Here is a 19,261-nt window from a genome sequence, read left to right as displayed (position 1 = left end):
CCAAAAAAAACATGCTAACTATAAGACAGTGTTGCCTGAAGATAAAACTCACACACATTTGTCCTTGTAAGACACAATCTGATTTTGTTCACATAAAAAAAAGAAAAGAAATACTGTACTTATCTACTCACAAACACATGAACAGAGTTTCTGAGAATCTTCACCCTGAAAGAAGTTAGAAAATGACCTGTCAACAAATTAAAGTGCTGTTCACATGTAAAAAAATAGGCCAGAATGAATAGAAAAGTCAATGTTTTTCAAACTACACCTGTGCATGTAAACATGGCCTCAAAAGTGAAAAAAGGGAACAATTTGTAAAAGTTATTTTAGAGTTTTTAAAAACTCACTCAGTACAAAAAACCTTGCAGTGATTCACATTGATGCACGATGCTGACCACAGGTTGGAAAAGTTAAACATGACCACAGCGCAGATATCACTTGTTAAAATGTTTTGTAGAATAACAGGACAACCTGTGAGACTGGAAAGACTCGACTTTCATGTCCTGAACATGTTATTTTCTGTTTTGTGATGTAGTGTGTAATGCTCAGCAGTATTATCATTTTAACTGGTTCTGTGCATGATCTAAAGCAGTCTTTCTCAAACTGTGGTTCACATACCACAAGTGGTACTTGGGCTCTCTCTGGTGGTACGTGAGAAATCTCCATTTTTTTTTTTTTTAAAGATTAAATAATATACCATTGTGGAGGTATGCAAAGACGACACGAGCGTTCCCGAGGCTCTTCTGGGAGCCGGAGTCAACCAGAAAATGTCTCCCCGAGCATGAGTCCTCCATGAAGTGCAGCCTTTCCTTATCACCAGCAGTCACGGCCGCTACAGAGCACAGGCGGGCTCATTTCCCTGGGCCTTAAAACTGCAAAGGCGGCACAGCGCTGTCACGCTGATGGTAAAAACACAACCCTTTTCCATGACCCCGCAATCCCAGCCACTATCGATGAGTTGGAGGCCCCTGGGAGAATCAGTGGGGGCGCGGGAGAGTCGGAATTATCGTCTGGATGCCAAAGCTCCTGGTAGCCAGGCGAATGCGATCCACTTCTGTCTGCAAGTGACTGGGAATCCTTCGCACCCAGCAGCGGGGAGTTGTCAAGGCCAGCTCAAGGAAGACGTGAGTGAAGAGGAATCCGCCGTCATCCATTCCTAGCAAGGACAGCGTGCTCTCCATGAGCTCGAGAGCGGTACCATCACCCAGGCCAGAGAGAGAGAGGAGTTTCTCAGCCCGCTCTGCATCGGAGGGGGAGTAGCGCCGCAGCAGCAGCGCCTTCAGAGCGGTGCATTTCCCTTTGATAGGTGGGGATCTCGGAGGAGGGTCATCACAACACAGTAGGCAAAACTGACGTGAATACAGTGCTTTATTTACAGTGCCTAGTTTAATTACAATGCAGGAACTATAAAGGCTACGAACTGTGAACTATGAAACATGAAACTCAGACAGTGTGCTATGACTAGATGCAAGAGTTTAAGTACAGATCCTGGGGAGGGGAAAAGGGGCAGTGGCCTGGGTGGAGTTACACAGAGTCACTATAATGAGAAGAGACAGCCAGTCAGTGGCAGTCTAGTGAATCACAGACATTTGATTAAACTATGATGGTTATGGCTTATGCATTGCAGGGGCAGGCGTCATGCAAGGAGGGTGTCTAGGGTCTAGGGAGTCCGGGTGAGGAGTGGTGGGGAGAGAGTCCGGAATATACTTGGAGCAACGGCCCTGGCAGGGAGGCAGATGAAGGACCACGATGAAGGGAGTGCAACCTGATAGCAGAAACCCAGTGTCCAGACAGAGATGCATCTCTCCTGTTTGTAAAGCGTGACAGCCAGGCAGGTACTAAGACAGGGAGAAAAACACTGAGTAGAAATGCAGATGTTAGGGAAACTCTCAAGAGCTTGGCAGCCTAGAACTAACGTGGGTTAGCTGAAGATCTGGCAGAGGTCTGTTGTGAGTGCTGGTCTTAAATGCTGGTGACTTGATTGCAGTCAGGTTTGAAGGCTGATGGGAGTCTCCGCCTGAAGGTGGAGCCCAGCAGAGTGGAAAAACCCCGCACTCACCCGGACCATGACAGTTAAAACGTAAGATAAGATAAGATAAGATAAGATAAGATAAGATACCTTTATTAGTCCCACAAGGAGAAATTTCATGTTAAGGCTGCCGACCTATTGCACACAATGGCAGCGCCATCTTACCCTCCGACCATACATACATTACCCAAAAACATCACATGGGGAAGACAGGTCAGAGAGGTATAACATGGAAAATGCACCACATGAGGAAAGATAAGGAGAAAAAAAATAACTCCCCCAGACTGAGCTCCAACAGGGAGATCAGTTTGAGAACAGAAAAAAAACACCTCTGCACATGAAAAAACTCTTAATACACCAAAGAAACACATGACAAGCAACAGGGGAGGGTAAAGGGTGAGAGACAGCCAGTGTAGACAGTGCATCCGGGCCTGCAGCATAAGCGCTGGTCTCCTTGATCCACCGTCAGCATCGGAAGGGAATAAACGTCAAAGGCGTTTGGGGGGGGAGGGGGGATGAGTGCACATCTGCATGTGTATATATGTCTGTGTCTGTATGTGTGTGCGTGTCCAGAGTTCAGCTGAGACAGTGTCCTTCGCCCTGCCAGGCTAAGTAAACAGTCTTCCAGCCAACCCAGGTGGCCTTGCATGGAATGGGAAGAACAGTCTAAACACAGTCGTTATCAGGGTGTTGTTGTTCAGCTCCAGGCTTGAGACCGCAGCTGGTGCCAAAGGGGTAGCCGCATGAAGTGATGGTGGTTTTTACTTTAGTGCGAACAACTCATATGAATTTCAAAGCTGTTCTAACAGTCCAACACTGGTCTCTCAATCTCCCGTTGGAGAGCTGCGAGCTTCTCCATGATGTTATCAAACTTACTCTCTGTGATGTTGTCATTCTTGTGCTCAAAGAGCAGATTCTGAGAACTCACGACCGCAGTGAGCTTCTCCAAGATGTGATCCAGTTTGTGCACAGAGGTCTTATTCTGAGTATTCACGGCAGTCGTAAGCTTCTCCTAGATCTTATCCATGCTGCACTCAATGAGCCCATTTTGAGAACTCACGCCTCGTCCCATCGTTTCAATCCCAGCGGGCAGCCTTGAGGGGGTTTGAACAGCCGGTTCCAAACATTTTTTACAAATCATTAACTGCAAAGTGGGGTGTGCATAATTATTCAGCCCCCTTTGGTCTGAATGCAGTCAGTTGCCCATAGACGTTGCCTGATGAGTGCTAAGGACTAAATAGAGTGCACCTGTGTGTAATCTAATGTCAGTACAAATACAGCTGCTCTGTGACGGCCTCAGAGGTTGTCTAAGAGAATATTGGGAGCAACAACACCATGAAGTCCAAAGAACACACCAGACAGGTCAGGGATAAAGTTACTGAGAAATTTAAAGCAGGCTTAGGCTACAAAAAGATTTCCCAAGCCTTGAACATCCCACGGAGCACTGTTCAAGCCATCATTCAGAAATGGAAGGAGTATGGCACAACTGTAAACCTACCAAGACAAGGCCATCCACCTAAACTCACAGGCCGAACAAGGAGAGCGCTGATCAGAAATGCAGCCACGAGGCCCATGGTGACTCTGGACGAGCTGCAGAGATCTACAGCTCAGGTGGGGGAATCTGTCCACAGGACAACTATTAGTCGTGCACTGCACAAAGTTGGCCTTTATGGAAGAGTGGCAAGAAGAAAGCCATTGTTAACAGAAAACCATAAGAAGTCCTGTTTGCAGTTCGCTACAAGCCATGTGGGGGACACAGCAAACATGTGGAAGAAGGTGCTCTGGTCAGATGAGACCAAAATGCAACTTTTTGTCCTCAATGCAAAATGCTATGTGTGGCGGAAAACTAACACTGCACATCACTCTGAACACACCATCCCCACTGTCAAATATGGTGGTGGCAGCATCATGCTCTGGGGGGGCTTCTCTTCAGCAGGGACAGGGAAGCTGGTCAGAGTTGATGGGAAGATGGATGGAGCCAAATACAGGACAATCTTGGAAGAAAACCTCTTGGAGTCTGCAAAAGACTTGAGACTGGGGCGGAGGTTCACCTTCCAGCAGGACAATAACCCTAAACATAAAGCCAGGGCAACAATGGGATGGTTTAAAACAAAACATATCCATGTGTTAGAATGGCCCAGTCAAAGTCCAGATCTAAATCCAATCCAGAATCTGTGGCAAGATCTGAAAACTGCTGTTCACAAACGCTGTCCATCTAATCTGACTGAGCTGGAGCTGTTTTGCAAAGAAGAATGGGCAAAGATTTCAGTCTGTAGATGTGCAAAGCTGGTAGAGACAGACCCTAAAAGACTGGCAGCTGGAACTGCAGCAAAAGGTGGTTCTACAAAGTATTGACTCAGGGGGCTGAATAATTACGCACACCCCACTTTGCAGTTATTTATTTGTAAAAAATGTTTGGAATCATGTATGATTTTCGTTCCACTTCTCACGTGTGCACCACTTTGTGTTGGTCTTTCACGTGGAATTCCAATAAAATTGATTCATGTTTGTGGCTGTAATGTGACAAAATGTGGAAAAGTTCAAGGGGGCCGAATACTTTTGCAAGCCACTGTAAATAGGCTTATAACTGTACTTTGATGTCGGTCATAAGGGTGATACTTCAAGAGACATATGTTATGAGGTGGTCCTCACTGTGAAAAGTTTGAGAACCACTGATCTAAAGACACTGAGTGTTTGTGAGAACACGTAAAACTGTTTTGATGTATTTGTGCAGTTTGAGGTTTTGTGAATGTAGATTGAAAATTCACTTTAATGTTTAGAGTTTTGAGAAAGAAGGTGGAAGTGTCGTGGTCCGGAGTCTGTGGACTCCATGTTTATGTTTTAGGTTAATTAATATTCTGTGGTTTTGTTTATTTTGGGTTATTTGTGATTGTTCAGAGTTTAATGTTCTCTGTTCCTCGATTGTGTTTTGCTTAGTATTTTTGGTTCTATGGTAATGTTTTCAGGTTACATCCTCCCAGTCTCGTCTAATTAGAATCAACTCTTCCTCCTGTCTGCCATTTCCTTGTTTCCTTGTGTGTGTATATTAGTGTGTGTTTGCCTCTTTGCTCTTTGTTGGAGCATCTGCGTCTCACTGGTGTTTCATCCGCATCTCGTTTCCTGCTGACCATCCCCTGTGTTGTCTCAGTCTCCTCACGTTTCAGGTTTGGTTTGTAGTTTTCCCCAAGTTTTGTTCACGCCATACCCGTTCCTGTTATTTGCTTCACTTACGTTAAATAAAACTCACTCCCTGAATCTGAGTCTGCGTTTGGGTCCTTCCAATAAAACCCGCAGCTGTGACAGGGAGCTTTTGTAGTGATGTATCTTAACAACTATAAAATGTAAATTCTCAAATTATATTTTTGAACTTTATTTTATTGTGTTTATTTTATTTTATTTTAAAATTATACTATTAAGATGTTATAAAGCTATGATAAAAACAATTCATATGGTTGAGTTTGTTTGTTTCAGAGTCAGAGAGCCGTGTCTCTCTACAGTCAGAGGTTTTTGTGCAGCGGCTCAGTGAGTTTGTATCACTGTGGTGGACGTTTGGTGGAGGAACCAGACTGGATGTTGGAAGTAAGATTATAATGTTTTTAAAGAAACTACATCAAGGTTTAAATGTTAGCTTTATAACAATGAAGTATTCATGTAGAGGTAATATTATAACCATTATACACTGGAGGCTGACTCCATCAGCTTTAATTAGATTTTATGTCGACATTTCTGACATAAAGACAATGCATTGTGTAAATAATATAAACTGTCATCAGCCTGTGATTATTTTCTAGTTTGAAATCACAGTCACTGTTTCTAAGATGAATTAAATGTAACTGTCCTGAAGTTAAACAGAGTGAAGATAAAGATTTCTGGTCTTTTACTTAGTCAGTAAAAATGTAGAATTTGCTTAGAAATCATAAAAGCACTACAATAAATGACTGAAACTCACATGAGGTAAGTAGAAAACTTGTGTATTATACAGAACGGAGGTTTTTGAAGCTTAACATCTTGTATAATTGTTGCCATATCTGCTTATTTTATTTCCAGAAGTTAAAGATGGGCATTTGACAGTGTGCAGCACGTCTGGTGTTTCTGTTGTAGCAGATATCATTTCAAATGTCATTAAAATCATGTAAGCAGTAAAAGAAATTAATCCACATCATTCAAGTAGTGCTATTAAGTTTCTTATCTCCAACAAGTGATGTGTTATAGATAACTGATGACTTTGAAGCTAAAATAGTTTTTGTAAATGTTTCCACATCTGCTTCTTTTATTTCCAGTGTAGTTTGAACATATTTCAGCTCAAACTGTGTGATGATTCTCTCTGTGCTGATATGCATGAGAGGTTTCTTAAAGGGAAGTGAAACAATGTGTGAGTGAATGACTGGTGGAGCAGAAAAAACACCTGACAGAAACTTCTTAACAGAGAAAATCAAATTGTGGTTCCTGTCCTCTAAGCTGATTGGTGTTTCCTAGGTGATGCCCGCCCCGCCCTGAAGGTGCTGGGTCCCTCCAGTGAGGAGCTGAAACAGGGGAAGGCCACGCTCATGTGTCTGGCCAACAAGGGCTTCCCCTCAGACTGGAGTCTGTCCTGGAAGGTGGATGGCAGTGGCAGCATCAGCTGGGAGGAGAGCAGGAGCCCCGTGGTGCAGGAGAACGACGGCCTCTACAGCTGGAGCAGCACCCTGAGGCTCCCTGCAGACCACTGGATGAAGGTGGGCTCTGTGACCTGTGAGGCCACCCAGGGCTCCCAGACTCTGGTCTCAGAGCCACTGATGAGAGACCAGTGTCCCCAGTCCTGAACTATATGTGACTTTCATGCTGGTCTTACTTTCACACTCCTTTTTTTTTCCAATTTCTTCTCTCATTGTTCATTGCTTTGTTTAAAGTTTAAAGTTTGTTTAAAGTTTTAAAGAATAAAAAAATATCTACATTAAATAAGAATCGAGTGTTTGTCTTACTTTTGTGGTGATGTGAATATTAAACTCTAAATAATGATTTCCAGGATTCTTATTGGAAACCAGTGTGCTATCTGTAGTCAATATGAGTCAGTAGAATTAAGTCACTTTCAATACATGAAGTTAAGCGAAGTTTATGTTAAAGAGTAAGTGCGAAGGGGAATTGAGAGACACTGCCATTACTAAGCAGGATATTAAAGACATTACATATATGCAAATTCATTTGCATGCTGTGTAATGAATGTTTCAGCATGTTGCAGTTTGTTGTATGAAACACTGACTGTGCAGGTGGAGCAGAAAAGCGCTGTATAAGAATGAGTCTATTCTCGTGATCAGTGTTGGGGTAGGTATTTTAAGAAGTCATTTAATATACAGAGTTTTTTTTGTTAAAAGTATTCAGTACGTTATTTTGCTGTTTTTTTTTCTGTAAAATCACCTGAAACACAACATGTCATAACTGTCATTGAACAATATGAACTTGTAGGCTACAGTCTCTCACACCAACATAAATCCCTATCCTAACGATGACACACATATTTTCTTTCTCTTGGCATTTAGGTATATGAATACCTGTCAAGGGTCCTTGACATACAGGTCTCCGACTCGGAGGACAAAAATTAATGTCCTGTGTCTTAGGAGGGCAGGATTGCTTTGCTTTTTCATTATACGATGCTCTGCAGTATTCGTTTTGCCTAACAACCTGTTTTTGACTCCTAAATTGTCATTAATGCAACCGCTCTACATAACAGTGTAACTGATTATAAATCTTTTATTCATGAACCTACACATTACGGTTTATTTACTAGTTGTATGTATTTTAACAGAGCAAGAGGTGGACCACACGTTTGAAGAGCTGCTGGTCTTTATAACTGGGGCTGACTTACTTCCACCACTGGGGTCCTGCAACATAGACTTTTATGATCAGGAGTCGGGGATACGCATCGATGTGCAGCTTATCCCTGTATCTTCCGAGACGTGTTGCATACGAGGATCAATTTAAAGATCTTATGAACACTGCATTAAAGGATTCCTGGGATTTGGAAAGCTGTAGCTGCATTTACATGAACTGATGCTGGAAAGCTGTGGTTAAAACCTGTGGCCTTTTGGGAGGAAGTTGTCTTATTCTAAGTGTTCTGAAATGGGATTGCTCCTGGGCTTCTTCAAAATGTACATTTTAAAGGTGTTTAGTATAAAAGTTTTTTGTTTTTACAAATGTGACTGTATATAGTTGTATTTATAGTCCCGTTAAGACAGGTGGGGTATGCATGCAACAAGCCATGCACCAAAAAGTGATGTTCAGAAAATGCTTCAAGTATTGGAAGGAAAATAACAATTCATCTAGAAATGTTCTTTTGAAAGGTTGTTGTGCAGTCATGTTTAAGTATTCGGTTATAATGTACTGCATAGTTTCTTGTTGCTGCGTTGTGTTTGTGTTGTTGTTTTAAATGTACAATAGCTGCCTAACAAACTTTGAACTGAAAGACGCTGACTTTTGTAAAATAAAAGTATTGTAATGTCAGTTCTCATGGTGTCTTGTCTCTTTACCAATTAAGGTTGAGGCTCACCTGTTACTGTCAAATACTGGTGTTGGGATCCACTGACGAGGGCTGTTCAGTACACAGGTATGTGCTTAAGTCGAGGTAAACGGTTCAATAAATTCACATTCATCTGTTCTCAAACTGAGAGCTCAAGATTCCATCTCAACTCAATTTGTTCAACTGCTTTCAGGAACAAAGCAGTTTTAACTCCTAAGTTTAAAGTCAGAGTTGGTTAACTCTGAGATTGGCAGCTGACCTTTGACTATAACCTGTTTAAATATTAATAACTCAATTTGAGGAATGTGAACATGTGTCAGTGCTATTATTAGAACACATACTAATATACACAGAGGGTAACGAGGGAATACACCACAGAAGGCAGACACAGCTGAACCTAATCAGACATGACGAATACACTCACACAGAACGCAGAATCCAAATAAAACAGGGAACCAGAGAATAGCTCTGAGACACGGGTTGACAGAACATAAGGAACAGAGGGACGAAGAGATGCGACTGGAAAACAGAAAATAAATGAAATGAATCATATTAATAATCAAAAACATGAATAGGAAGTCAACAGGTCTTTGGACCATGGCAGTGTTGAAGAGCAAAAAAGAGAAAATCTAAAAACCTGAGAAAGAAAAGATGGAAATTTGATCATTTGACTGATTTGGACTTAAAGTTTCTATTTGAAGTATTTGCTAAATTGTGCAGATAATTATGACTCACTGACTTTTGCTGAGTTCATTTAGTGTCAGATTTTTTTTCTTACAGAAAAATGATTTTTGATAATGATCGATATTTAGAAATTGAGATTTATTTGAGCTGGTATGAAGCAGAAGTCAAAGGTCACAAATGATTTGTTAAAAAAATGATATATTTCCAACTTTTTTTTCCTTTAGCAACAATGACATTTTCAGTGTGTGTGTGTGTGTGTGTGTGTGTGTGTGTGTGTCCGTGTCCTCAGTGAACTGTATCAGTCTCTGCAGTATCTTCCAGCTGCAGCAGTCACTTCAGTTTCTGTTCAGTCTGACTGAGGGAGGTTTTTGTACGACTGTTTTTCACTGTGTGAACACATACTGACTGTTAGGATAGTGAAAACTCTGACAGTAATAAACTGCTGCATCTTCAGCCTGGACTCCACTGATGGTCAGAGTGAAGTCAGAGTTTGATCCACTGCCTGTAAAACGAGCTGGAATCCCTGATACTCGAGTACTAGCATAGTAAATGAGACGTTTGGGAGATTCCCCATCTTTTTGTTGGTACCAGGCTAAACAGTTGTTGTCATAAACATTCTGACTGGTCCTACACTTGATGCTCACAGTTCCTCCCACAGCAGAGCTCACTGCTCCAGGCTGAGTCACTGTGATCTGTCCTCTGGACTCTGAGGACACAGAGACAAAAACATAAAGCAGCTTCATGGTTTTGTGGGCTTCATTTCAGAGGGACAGATGTTGATAGAGGAGAGGAGTTTGATTCTCTGGACTTTACCTGTGAAGCAGCAGCAGAGGAGAGTCCAGATGAGGACGCAGATCAAAGTCATCTTTTTGATGAGGAGGATTTCTGTGGCTTCTGTTGTGATGAAGGACAGCTGTCAGTCATCCAGTGTTCAACTCTCAGGACTATAAACTCTCCCAGAGCACTGGAGCATGGTGCTGCTGATGCAAAGTGCCTCTCTATGGAAATCATCTGACTGACTCCAGCATGACTTCATAAGCAGTCATCACATTGTGAATTCACAGGTGTCATTTCAATCGGCCAACATGTTTCAAGAAAAATGTAAAATAGTATAATTATAATTTTTTGATCTGGGATGCACTTTCAAGGTCCAAGTATTTTTGTTTTTAGTCTGTTATTTATTCATTCGGGATCTCTAAGTGTTCTCCTTAACTACAAACTGCTGCAGCAGATTAAAAACAGAATTAAACATTCATTCAGCTACTGCTATAAAAGTCATGATGAATGATATCTTCAGGGCATTGAAACTTTTGGTGTGACTTTCTCCTGGACTGACTCCAACATGCTGTTGTCAGGGTTCCTGGGTCGTTGACCCAGCATTTTCAGTTTGTTTCATGTCTGGTTTATTCTCTGTTTTCACTCCCTGTTCTTTGTGCCAGCCTTTCCCTGTGTGTTACTTCAATTATGTTCAGCTGTTCACTCACCAGTCTCCAATCAGTCATTATTCAGCCAGTGTGTTTAAGTCCTCAGTTTCCACTCACTTACTGTCTTGTCATTGATGTTGTCACTGCTGTCTACTCTGCATGTTTGCCTTTCAGTTCAGTCCAGTCAGCCAGTCTTCTTCCCTGTTCTGCTCGTGCGTTCATCCTGCCATTGCAATAAACTCCCTTAATCCTCACCACGAGTCCTGTGTTTGGATCCCCTCTTCTTCACATCCCCACAGCAAACCCTGAAAGCTGTTTAGTAATAGATCAATCACATTAATATAATCAAGATCACAAAGTCGGTTGTCTAACTTTCTGATTGCATTTGAATTGAAAGGTGTGTAGGTTTTACCCAAGGATTTTTTCGCCAGACACTCAAAAGTAATTGAACAACTGTCTACTACAACCCATTTCATGGAGATGTAAGACTTGTGTCCTCATTATTCAAAGATAAGTTAAAAAGATGAAGTATTTTCAGTTCAAAGTTAGCATAAGGTTCAGGAAATCGTCAATCAGCTAATATACTAAACTTTAAAAACCACCCAAGACTTTCACAGGCAAAGAAATAGATATTCTTCCATTTTTAAGTCACCTTCTTTCACCTCAACAGAGCATGCATTCCTGTTATTAAATACTAAACTGAATGAAGAGAGACCCACAAACAAGAAGAAACTGAATTTGGATTCAGTAAAGGCCTAGTGGAGAATTATGTAGTTGAGTTCGTTTGTTTCAGAGTCAGAGAGCCGTGTCTCTCTACAGTTTTGTTTCAAAATAGCTGATAACTATTCACTGATAGCTGCTAACATCTGCAAACAAATATAATTCTATAAAATTGTTCTATATAGTGTGTAACTGTTAATATAGAGGGTTATTAAATTTATTGCTAATGAAATTGTAACCCAGTGTTAAAAACGGGATTAAAAGCATAAATATTGATACTCTTTTGATTAAAATACTCATTTCACAATGGGAATAAATATTGATAAAAAGCAATTAAATATAATAAATGCTGATAAAAAGCATGTAAACATAAGTTTAATCAATATGTGGATAAATGGTGTGGAGGCAGGACTGACCCTCCCCCAATCTGTGTGTGCTGCTCGGACACCTGTGTGTGCCTTCATGTACCAATCAGCTACGCTAGAGATACAGATGGAAGGAGAAAGAAGCTATCTGGATAGTAAAAGCCTTTTTGGTGAAAGTACTTGGAGAGTATTAGTGAATTCTGAAGGCGATGCAAGCACTGTGAAGTCCTGTATAGCATTTGCTGCTTCACATGGGGCCTGTCTCAATATGCGTACTTGTAAGGGTCTGAACAGAGTTTCATCATGTTATTGTTGCACTATTATGTTCCGCCACATGTTGTTATTACATGGGTTGATTAAGGTAAACATTAGGCTGACATCTGGGGCCAGAGCTGAAACTCTTCTGGGCCAGCACAGGACCACCATTGTATCTGCAGCTGGCCTTGTGCTGGCCCATGTGTGGGCCACTTCTGGCAAACCTGATCTGGGCCACCAAAGGGCCGTCATTCTTTGCAGTATGTGGGCCATGTGTAAGCACATTGTGTGGGCCAGATCAGGGCCATAACAATTTTACTGTGTGGGTAATAGTTTATGTTACACTTCTTTTGCCCCGGATCACATTTTATTCACTACTGTTGTGTTTCTACATCATTGTAAATAAAGTTATTGTCCACACCACAGCTCGGAGTCTGTTTTGGGTTCACTCCACGCTCTGGTGACAGCCCTGACACTTGATTAGATGTCATTGCTTTGTTCCACTGCGGATATCAAAGGTCATGACTAAGATTCATCTTGGTATCTGTTACTGGCCCACGTTTGTTCTTTAGTTAATTATATATTTGCAAGTTGAAAACAACATGCATGAGATAGCAGTGGGACACATATTTGTGTTGAAGGGCTTTATTTTGTGTGTGTGTCCTCAGTGAACTGTATCAGTCTCTGCAGTATCTTCCAGCTGCAGCACTCAGTTCAGTTTCTGTTCAGTCTGACTGAGGGAGGTTTTTGTACGACTGTTTTTCACTGTGTGAACACCCACTGACTGTTAGGATAGTGAAGACTCTGACAGTAATAAACTGCTGCATCTTCAGCCTGGACTCCACTGATGGTCAGAGTGAAGTCAGAGTTTGATCCACTGCCTGTAAAACGAGCTGGAATCCCTGATACTCGAGTGCTAGCAGAGTGAATGAGCAGTTTAGGAACTCCTCCATCTTTCTTTTGGTACCAGGCTAAACGGTGATTGTTGTTCCAAACATGAACATTCTGACTGGTCGTACACTTGATGCTCACAGTTCCTCCCACAGCAGAGCTCACTGCTCCAGGCTGAGTCACTGTGATCTGTCCTCTGGACTCTGAGGACACAGAGACAAAAACATAAAGCAGCTTCATGGTTTTGTGGGCTTCATTTCAGAGGGACAGATGTTGATAGAGGAGAGGAGTTTGATTCTCTGGACTTTACCTGTGAAGCAGCAGCAGAGGAGAGTCCAGATGAGGACGCAGATCAAAGTCATGTTTTTGATGAGGAGGATTTCTGTGGCTTCTGTTGTGATGAAGGACAGCTGTCAGTCATCCAGTGTTCAACTCTCAGGACTATAAACTCTCCCAGAGCACTGGAGCATGGTGCTGCTGATGCAAAGTGCCTCTCTATGGAAATCATCTGACTGACTCCAGCATGACTTCATAAGCAGTCATCACATTGTGAATTCACAGGTGTCATTTCAATCGGCCAACATGTTTCAAGAAAAATGTAAAATAGTATAATTATAATTTTTTGATCTGGGATGCACTTTCAAGGTCCAAGTATTTTTGTTTTTAGTCTGTTATTTATTCATTCGGGATCTCTAAGTGTTCTCCTTAACTACAAACTGCTGCAGTAGATTAAAAACAGAATTAAACATTCATTCAGCTACTGCTATAAAAGTCATGATGAATGATATCTTCAGGGCATTGAAACTTTTGGTGTGACTTTCTCCTGGACTGACTCCAACATGCTGTTGTCAGAGTTCCTGGGTCGTTGACCCAGCATTTTCAGTTTGTTTCATGTCTGGTTTATTCTCTGTTTTCACTCCCTGTTCTTTGTGCCAGCCTTTCCCTGTGTGTTACTTCAATTATGTTCAGCTGTTCACTCACCAGTCTCCAATCAGTCATTATTCAGCCAGTGTGTTTAAGTCCTCAGTTTCCACTCACTTACTGTCTTGTCATTGATGTTGTCACTGCTGTCTACTCTGCATTTTTGCCTTTCAGTTCAGTCCAGTCAGCCAGTCTTCTTCCCTGTTCTGCTCGTGCGTTCATCCTGCCATTGCAATAAACTCCCTTAATCCTCACCACGAGTCCTGTGTTTGGATCCCCTCTTCTTCACATCCACACAGCAACCCCTGACAGCTGTTTAGTAATAGATCAATCACATTAATATAATCAAGATCACAAAGTCGGTTGTCTAACTTTCTGATTGTATTTGAATTGAAAAGGTGTGTAGGTTTTACCCACAAGGATTTTTTCGCCAGACACTCAAAAGTAATTGAACAACTGTCTACTACAAACCATTTCATGGAGATATAAGACTTGTTTCCTCATTATTCAAAGATAAGTTAAAAAGATGAAGTATTTTCAGTTCAAAGTTAGCATAAGGTTCAGGAAATCGTCAATCAGCTAATATACTAAACTTTAAAAACCACCCAAGACTTTCACAGGCAAAGAAATAGATATTCTTCCATTTTTAAGTCACCTTCTTTCACCTCAACAGAGCATGCATTCCTGTTATTAAATACTAAACTGAATGAAGAGAGACCCACAAACAAGCAGAAACTGAATTTGGATTCAGTAAAGGCCTAGTGGAGAATTATGTAGTTGAGTTCGTTTGTTTCAGAGTCAGAGAGCCGTGTCTCTCTACAGTTTTGTTTCAAAATAGCTGATAACTATTCACTGATAGCTGCTAACATCTGCAAACAAATATAATTCTATAAAGTTGTTCTATATAGTGTGTAACTGTTAATATAGAGGGTTATTAAATTTATTGCTAATGAAATTGTAACCCAGTGTTAAAAACGGGATTAAAAGCATAAATATTGATACTCTTTTGATTAAAATACTCATTACACAATGGGAATAAATATTGATAAAAAGCAATTAAATATAATAAATGCTGATAAAAAGCATGTAAACATAAGTTTAATCAATATCTGGATAAATGGTGTGGAGGCAGGACTGACCCTCCCCCAATCTGTGTGCGCTGCTCGGACACCTGTGTGTGCCTTCATGTACCAATCAGCTACGCTAGAGATACAGATGGAAGGAGAAAGAAGCTATCTGGATAGTAAAAGCCTTTTTGGTGAAAGTACTTGGAGAGTATTAGTGAATTCTGAAGGCGATGCAAGCACTGTGAAGCCCTGTATAGCATTTGCTGCTTTACAGGGGGCCTGTCTCAATATGCGTACTTGTAAGGGTCTGAACAGAGTTTCATCATGTTATTGTTGCACTATTATGTTCCGCCACATGTTGTTATTACATGGGTTGATTAAGGTAAACATTAGGCTGACATCTGGGGCCAGAGCTGAAACTCTTCTGGGCCAGCACAGGACCACCATTGTATCTCAAATCAAATCAAATCAAAATCAAATCACTTTTATTGTCACATCACATGTGCAGGCACACTGGCACAGCACATGCGAGTGAAATTCTTGTGTGCGAGCCCCACAAGCAACAGAGATGTGCAAACACAACAACACAAACGAGCAAAATACAAGAATGGCCGACCTGTATCTGCAGCTGGCCTTGTGCTGGCCCATGTGTGGGCCACCTCTGGCAAACCTGATCTGGGCTACCAAAGGGCCGTCATTCTTTGCGGTATGTGGGCCATGTGTAAGCACATTGTGTGGGCCAGATCAGGGCCATAACAATTTTACTGTGTGGGTAATAGTTTATGTTACACTTCTTTTGCCCCGGATCACATTTTATTCACTACTGTTGTGTTTCTACCTCATTGTAAATAAAGTCATTGTCCACACCACAGCTCGGAGTCTGTTTTGGGTTCACTCCACGCTCTGGCGACAGCCCTGACACTTGATTAGATGTCATTGCTTTGTTCCACTGCGGTTATCAAAGGTCAGGACTAAGATTCATCTTGGTATCTGTTACTGGCCCACGTTTGTTCTTTAGTTAATTATATATTTGCAAGTTGAAAACAACATGCATGAGATAGCAGTGGGACACATATTTGTGTTGAAGGGCTTTATTTTGTGTGTGTGTCCTCAGTGAACTGTATCAGTCTCTGCAGTATCTTCCAGCTGCAGCAGTCACTTCAGTTTCTGTTCAGTCTGACTGAGGGAGGTTTTTGTACGACTGTTTTTCACTGTGTGAGCACCATCTGACTGTTAATGAAGTGTTCACTCTGACAGTAATAAACTGCTGCATCTTCAGCCTGGACTCCACTGATGGTCAGAGTGAAGTCAGAGTTTGATCCACTGCCTGTAAAACGAGCTGGAATCCCTGATTGTCGAGTGCTAGCAGAGTGAATGAGCAGTTTAGGAACTCCTCCATCTTTCTGTTGGTACCAAGCTAAACGGTGATTGTTGTTCCAAACATAAACATCCTGACTGGTCCTACACTTGATGCTCACAGTTCCTCCCACAGCAGAGCTCACTGCTCCAGGCTGAGTCACTGTGATCTGTCCTCTGGACTCTGAGGACACAGAGACAAAAACATAAAGCAGCTTCATGGTTTTGTGGGCTTCATTTCAGAGGGACAGATGTTGATAGAGGAGAGGAGTTTGATTCTCTGGACTTTACCTGTGAAGCAGCAGCAGAGGAGAGTCCAGATGAGGACGCAGATCAAAGTCATGTTTTTGATGAGGAGGATTTCTGTGGCTTCTGTTGTGATGAAGGACAGCTGTCAGTCATCCAGTGTTCAACTCTCAGGACTATAAACTCTCCCAGAGCACTGGAGCATGGTGCTGCTGATGCAAAGTGCCTCTATGGAAATGATCTGACTGACTCACACAGGGACTTGGATCTATCAGCTCACATGTTATTGAATATAAGTATTTTTTGAAGAATGGTTTGGGGTTGAACTTAATTTAACCTGGACAGATTTGTGCCCAGTGAAATGAAAGTCCTTTGCACCATTTAATCACATTTAAATCGTCTGTCTGGACTAGTGATGTGCGAATCATGAACGAATCGTTCAATACTCGAGAATCACTTTACTGCCTCGTGAATCATGATTCACAACCCCAACTGACTCACTGACTCATCCCTGTTGCTGTTTGCAAACTAATTTCATTAGTAGAAATATATCTAGCTTATACTTAAAATTGTTGGAAAAAAACAACAGCCAGTTATGGTTTAGGGCCCGGATGGCTTAGGGATAGAAGCTCCTCTTGAGTCTCTCTGGCCTTGCCCGGATGATACAGAAACTTCTTCCAGATTGCAGAAGTTGGAACAGTTTGTTGCCAGGATGAGACGGGTCCTTCAGTATCTGTGCTGCTCTAGTCCGGCATCTCCTGGTGTAGGTGTCCTGAAGTGGGGGGAGAGCAATCCTGCAGCAGCGTTCTGCTGTACGGATCACTCTCTAAAGAGCTTTTTGGTCCTTCACACAGCTGTTCCCAAACCAGGATGTGATGTTCTGTGTGAGGATGCTCTCCATAGCTATTTGACACATTTGAGGAAAATAAAAATAAATAAAATAAATGTTCCCTTTAGAAATCTTCATTTTTTTTGCTCTTTTTTGCTCTATAAAAATAGTTGTTTTTCTTTTTCAGTCACTCATCTTAGCAGTAGGATTTACATGAAAAGAGAAACAAATTAAGTTTGAGTGAAAATGTACATTTTTTGCACTCTCTGGGAAACTGACTCAGTGACTCAAAAAACCCGATTCATTTTTGTGAGTGACTCATTCAAGCTCGATTCAGTAAAAAGAATCAAACTTACCATCACTAGTCTGGACTCTTGGGGTAACTCTTGACTCTGCATTGATTTAGTTTAAAATCTCAAATCTCTCGTTCTGTCTTGTTTCTTCCCTTAAATTGCTAAGTTAAGGACCGTTATGTCATCCTCTGAACTGGAAATTGTTATTCATTTATTTCATCACTGTAATTAATTGTTCACTTCTGTAAGAAAAAAGTCGCTCCAATGTCCACAGTGTTGTTCATCCAGCTGCACTGGCTCCCTGTTGAACTCAGAATCAGACTCTTGAAGTGGACTCTGTCTTCATGAGTTCTTCCTGGGCAAGCAGCAGCTTACATCATTAAACTGTTTCAGCCATACAGCCACAGCAAGTCCCTGAGCTCTTGTGATCAGGGTCTGCTTACTGTACATCGTACGAGGCTGAAAACTAAAGGAGACAGAGCTTTTACCACAGTGACCCCAGACTCTGGAGCTCTCTCCCTCTGAGTCTGAGATCTGTGGACGCAGACGCAACCAAATGTCATGTTATTAGACTTGAATTTAGTAAACTTTGTTCTTTAATGCTCTGTTATTTTGTTGTGAAGCACTTTGTGATCCTTGTCTTGAAAGGTGCCACATAAATAAAATCTGACTTACTTACTTTTGTCATATGGTTGATCGATGGATCAGATTTTCTTTTTTTTACAATATTGCACGTGTTAACATTTTTTATACGTAGGATTAAAATGAGTAAACAATATGGAAAAATTAAAATAAAGGCTGTGTAATTTTACTAAAGAATGATTCATCAGCTGTCAGAATTACACAGGGAGTGAATGATTTGTTGAGTTTGTTTGTTTCAGAGTCAGAGAGCCGTGTCTCTCTACAGTCAGAGGTTTTTCTACAGCGACTCTGTCATGGTTGGCTGTGTGGCAGGCAAGCAGAAGTGGTGGACCCAAAATTGCAGGACTCTTGGAGATGGGAATAAACTGAAAACGCATTGCTTGCTGGAGGAATGACTCATGAAATAAAACTTACAAAAACAAAACTCTAAACCGAGGTGCTGGAGGACAGGACATTACAAACACACAGCAAGTTGAGGGTACGACGCGACACTGACACAGAGAAACACAGGGCTTAAATACACAGATGGCAGTAATCAAGGGATGAGAGACAGGAGGGGAACACACCTGGGAGAAATCACAGCTGATGAGACAGGGGAAACGTAAACTGAGCACACTCACATACGACACAGACCTTCACAATAAAACAGGAAACTCAGACACATGGAACCAGACAAGACGTTGAACTAAACAGACAGATTCACAAACAGACGGGGTGACACCATAGACAGACAGATACAGACGCAGACTCAGAGGCAGGCCGAATATAACACGTAGAACTCAAACAATAATAATAATCATGATAATAAATTGGAAAATGATAATAATAAACTTAAAGCGCTGGGTCACCGACCCAGGACCATGACAGACTCAGTGAGTTTGTATCACTGTGGTGGACTTTTGGTGGAGGAACCAGACTGGAATTTGGATGTAAGTTTATACCCTTTGTTTGCTTCAATTGTTGACTGTTGGGTGGTCATTTAGGGCAGCACGGTGGCACGGTGGTTAGCACTGTTGCCGCACAGCAACAAGGTCCTGAGTTCACTT

At 41.6% G+C, this 19,261-nt stretch overlaps 4 gene segments (V, D, J or C); 1 reads left to right on the top strand and 3 right to left on the bottom strand.

Annotated features, from left to right (window-relative positions):
* The first annotated feature begins 5,567 nt into the window (after positions 1-5,567).
* On the top strand, positions 5,568-6,950 carry LOC120732066. The segment is given in 2 exon segments: positions 5,568-5,608; positions 6,506-6,950. A coding segment is annotated over 1 exon segment (255 nt).
* Positions 6,951-9,601: 2,651 nt separating this feature from the next.
* Positions 9,602-10,071, bottom strand: LOC120732065 (the record flags this gene model as incomplete). The annotated part of the segment is given in 2 exon segments: positions 9,602-9,912; positions 10,020-10,071. Coding segments are annotated over 2 exon segments (363 nt in total), but the record flags the coding sequence as incomplete, so codon positions are not given.
* Positions 10,072-12,744: 2,673 nt separating this feature from the next.
* On the bottom strand, positions 12,745-13,223 carry LOC120732062 (the record flags this gene model as incomplete). The annotated part of the segment is given in 2 exon segments: positions 12,745-13,064; positions 13,172-13,223. Coding segments are annotated over 2 exon segments (372 nt in total), but the record flags the coding sequence as incomplete, so codon positions are not given.
* A 2,819-nt stretch (positions 13,224-16,042) lies between these two features.
* Positions 16,043-16,548, bottom strand: LOC120732058. The segment is given in 2 exon segments: positions 16,043-16,389; positions 16,497-16,548. Coding segments are annotated over 2 exon segments (384 nt in total).
* Between the last annotated feature and the right edge of the window lie 2,713 nt (positions 16,549-19,261).

This window comes from Simochromis diagramma, unplaced genomic scaffold (genome assembly GCF_900408965.1).
Source record: "Simochromis diagramma unplaced genomic scaffold, fSimDia1.1 OVJJ01000241.1, whole genome shotgun sequence".
Taxonomy (NCBI): domain Eukaryota; kingdom Metazoa; phylum Chordata; class Actinopteri; order Cichliformes; family Cichlidae; genus Simochromis; species Simochromis diagramma.
Note: the sequence above shows the minus strand (reverse complement) of the source record. Positions and strands in the feature narration are given on the sequence as shown.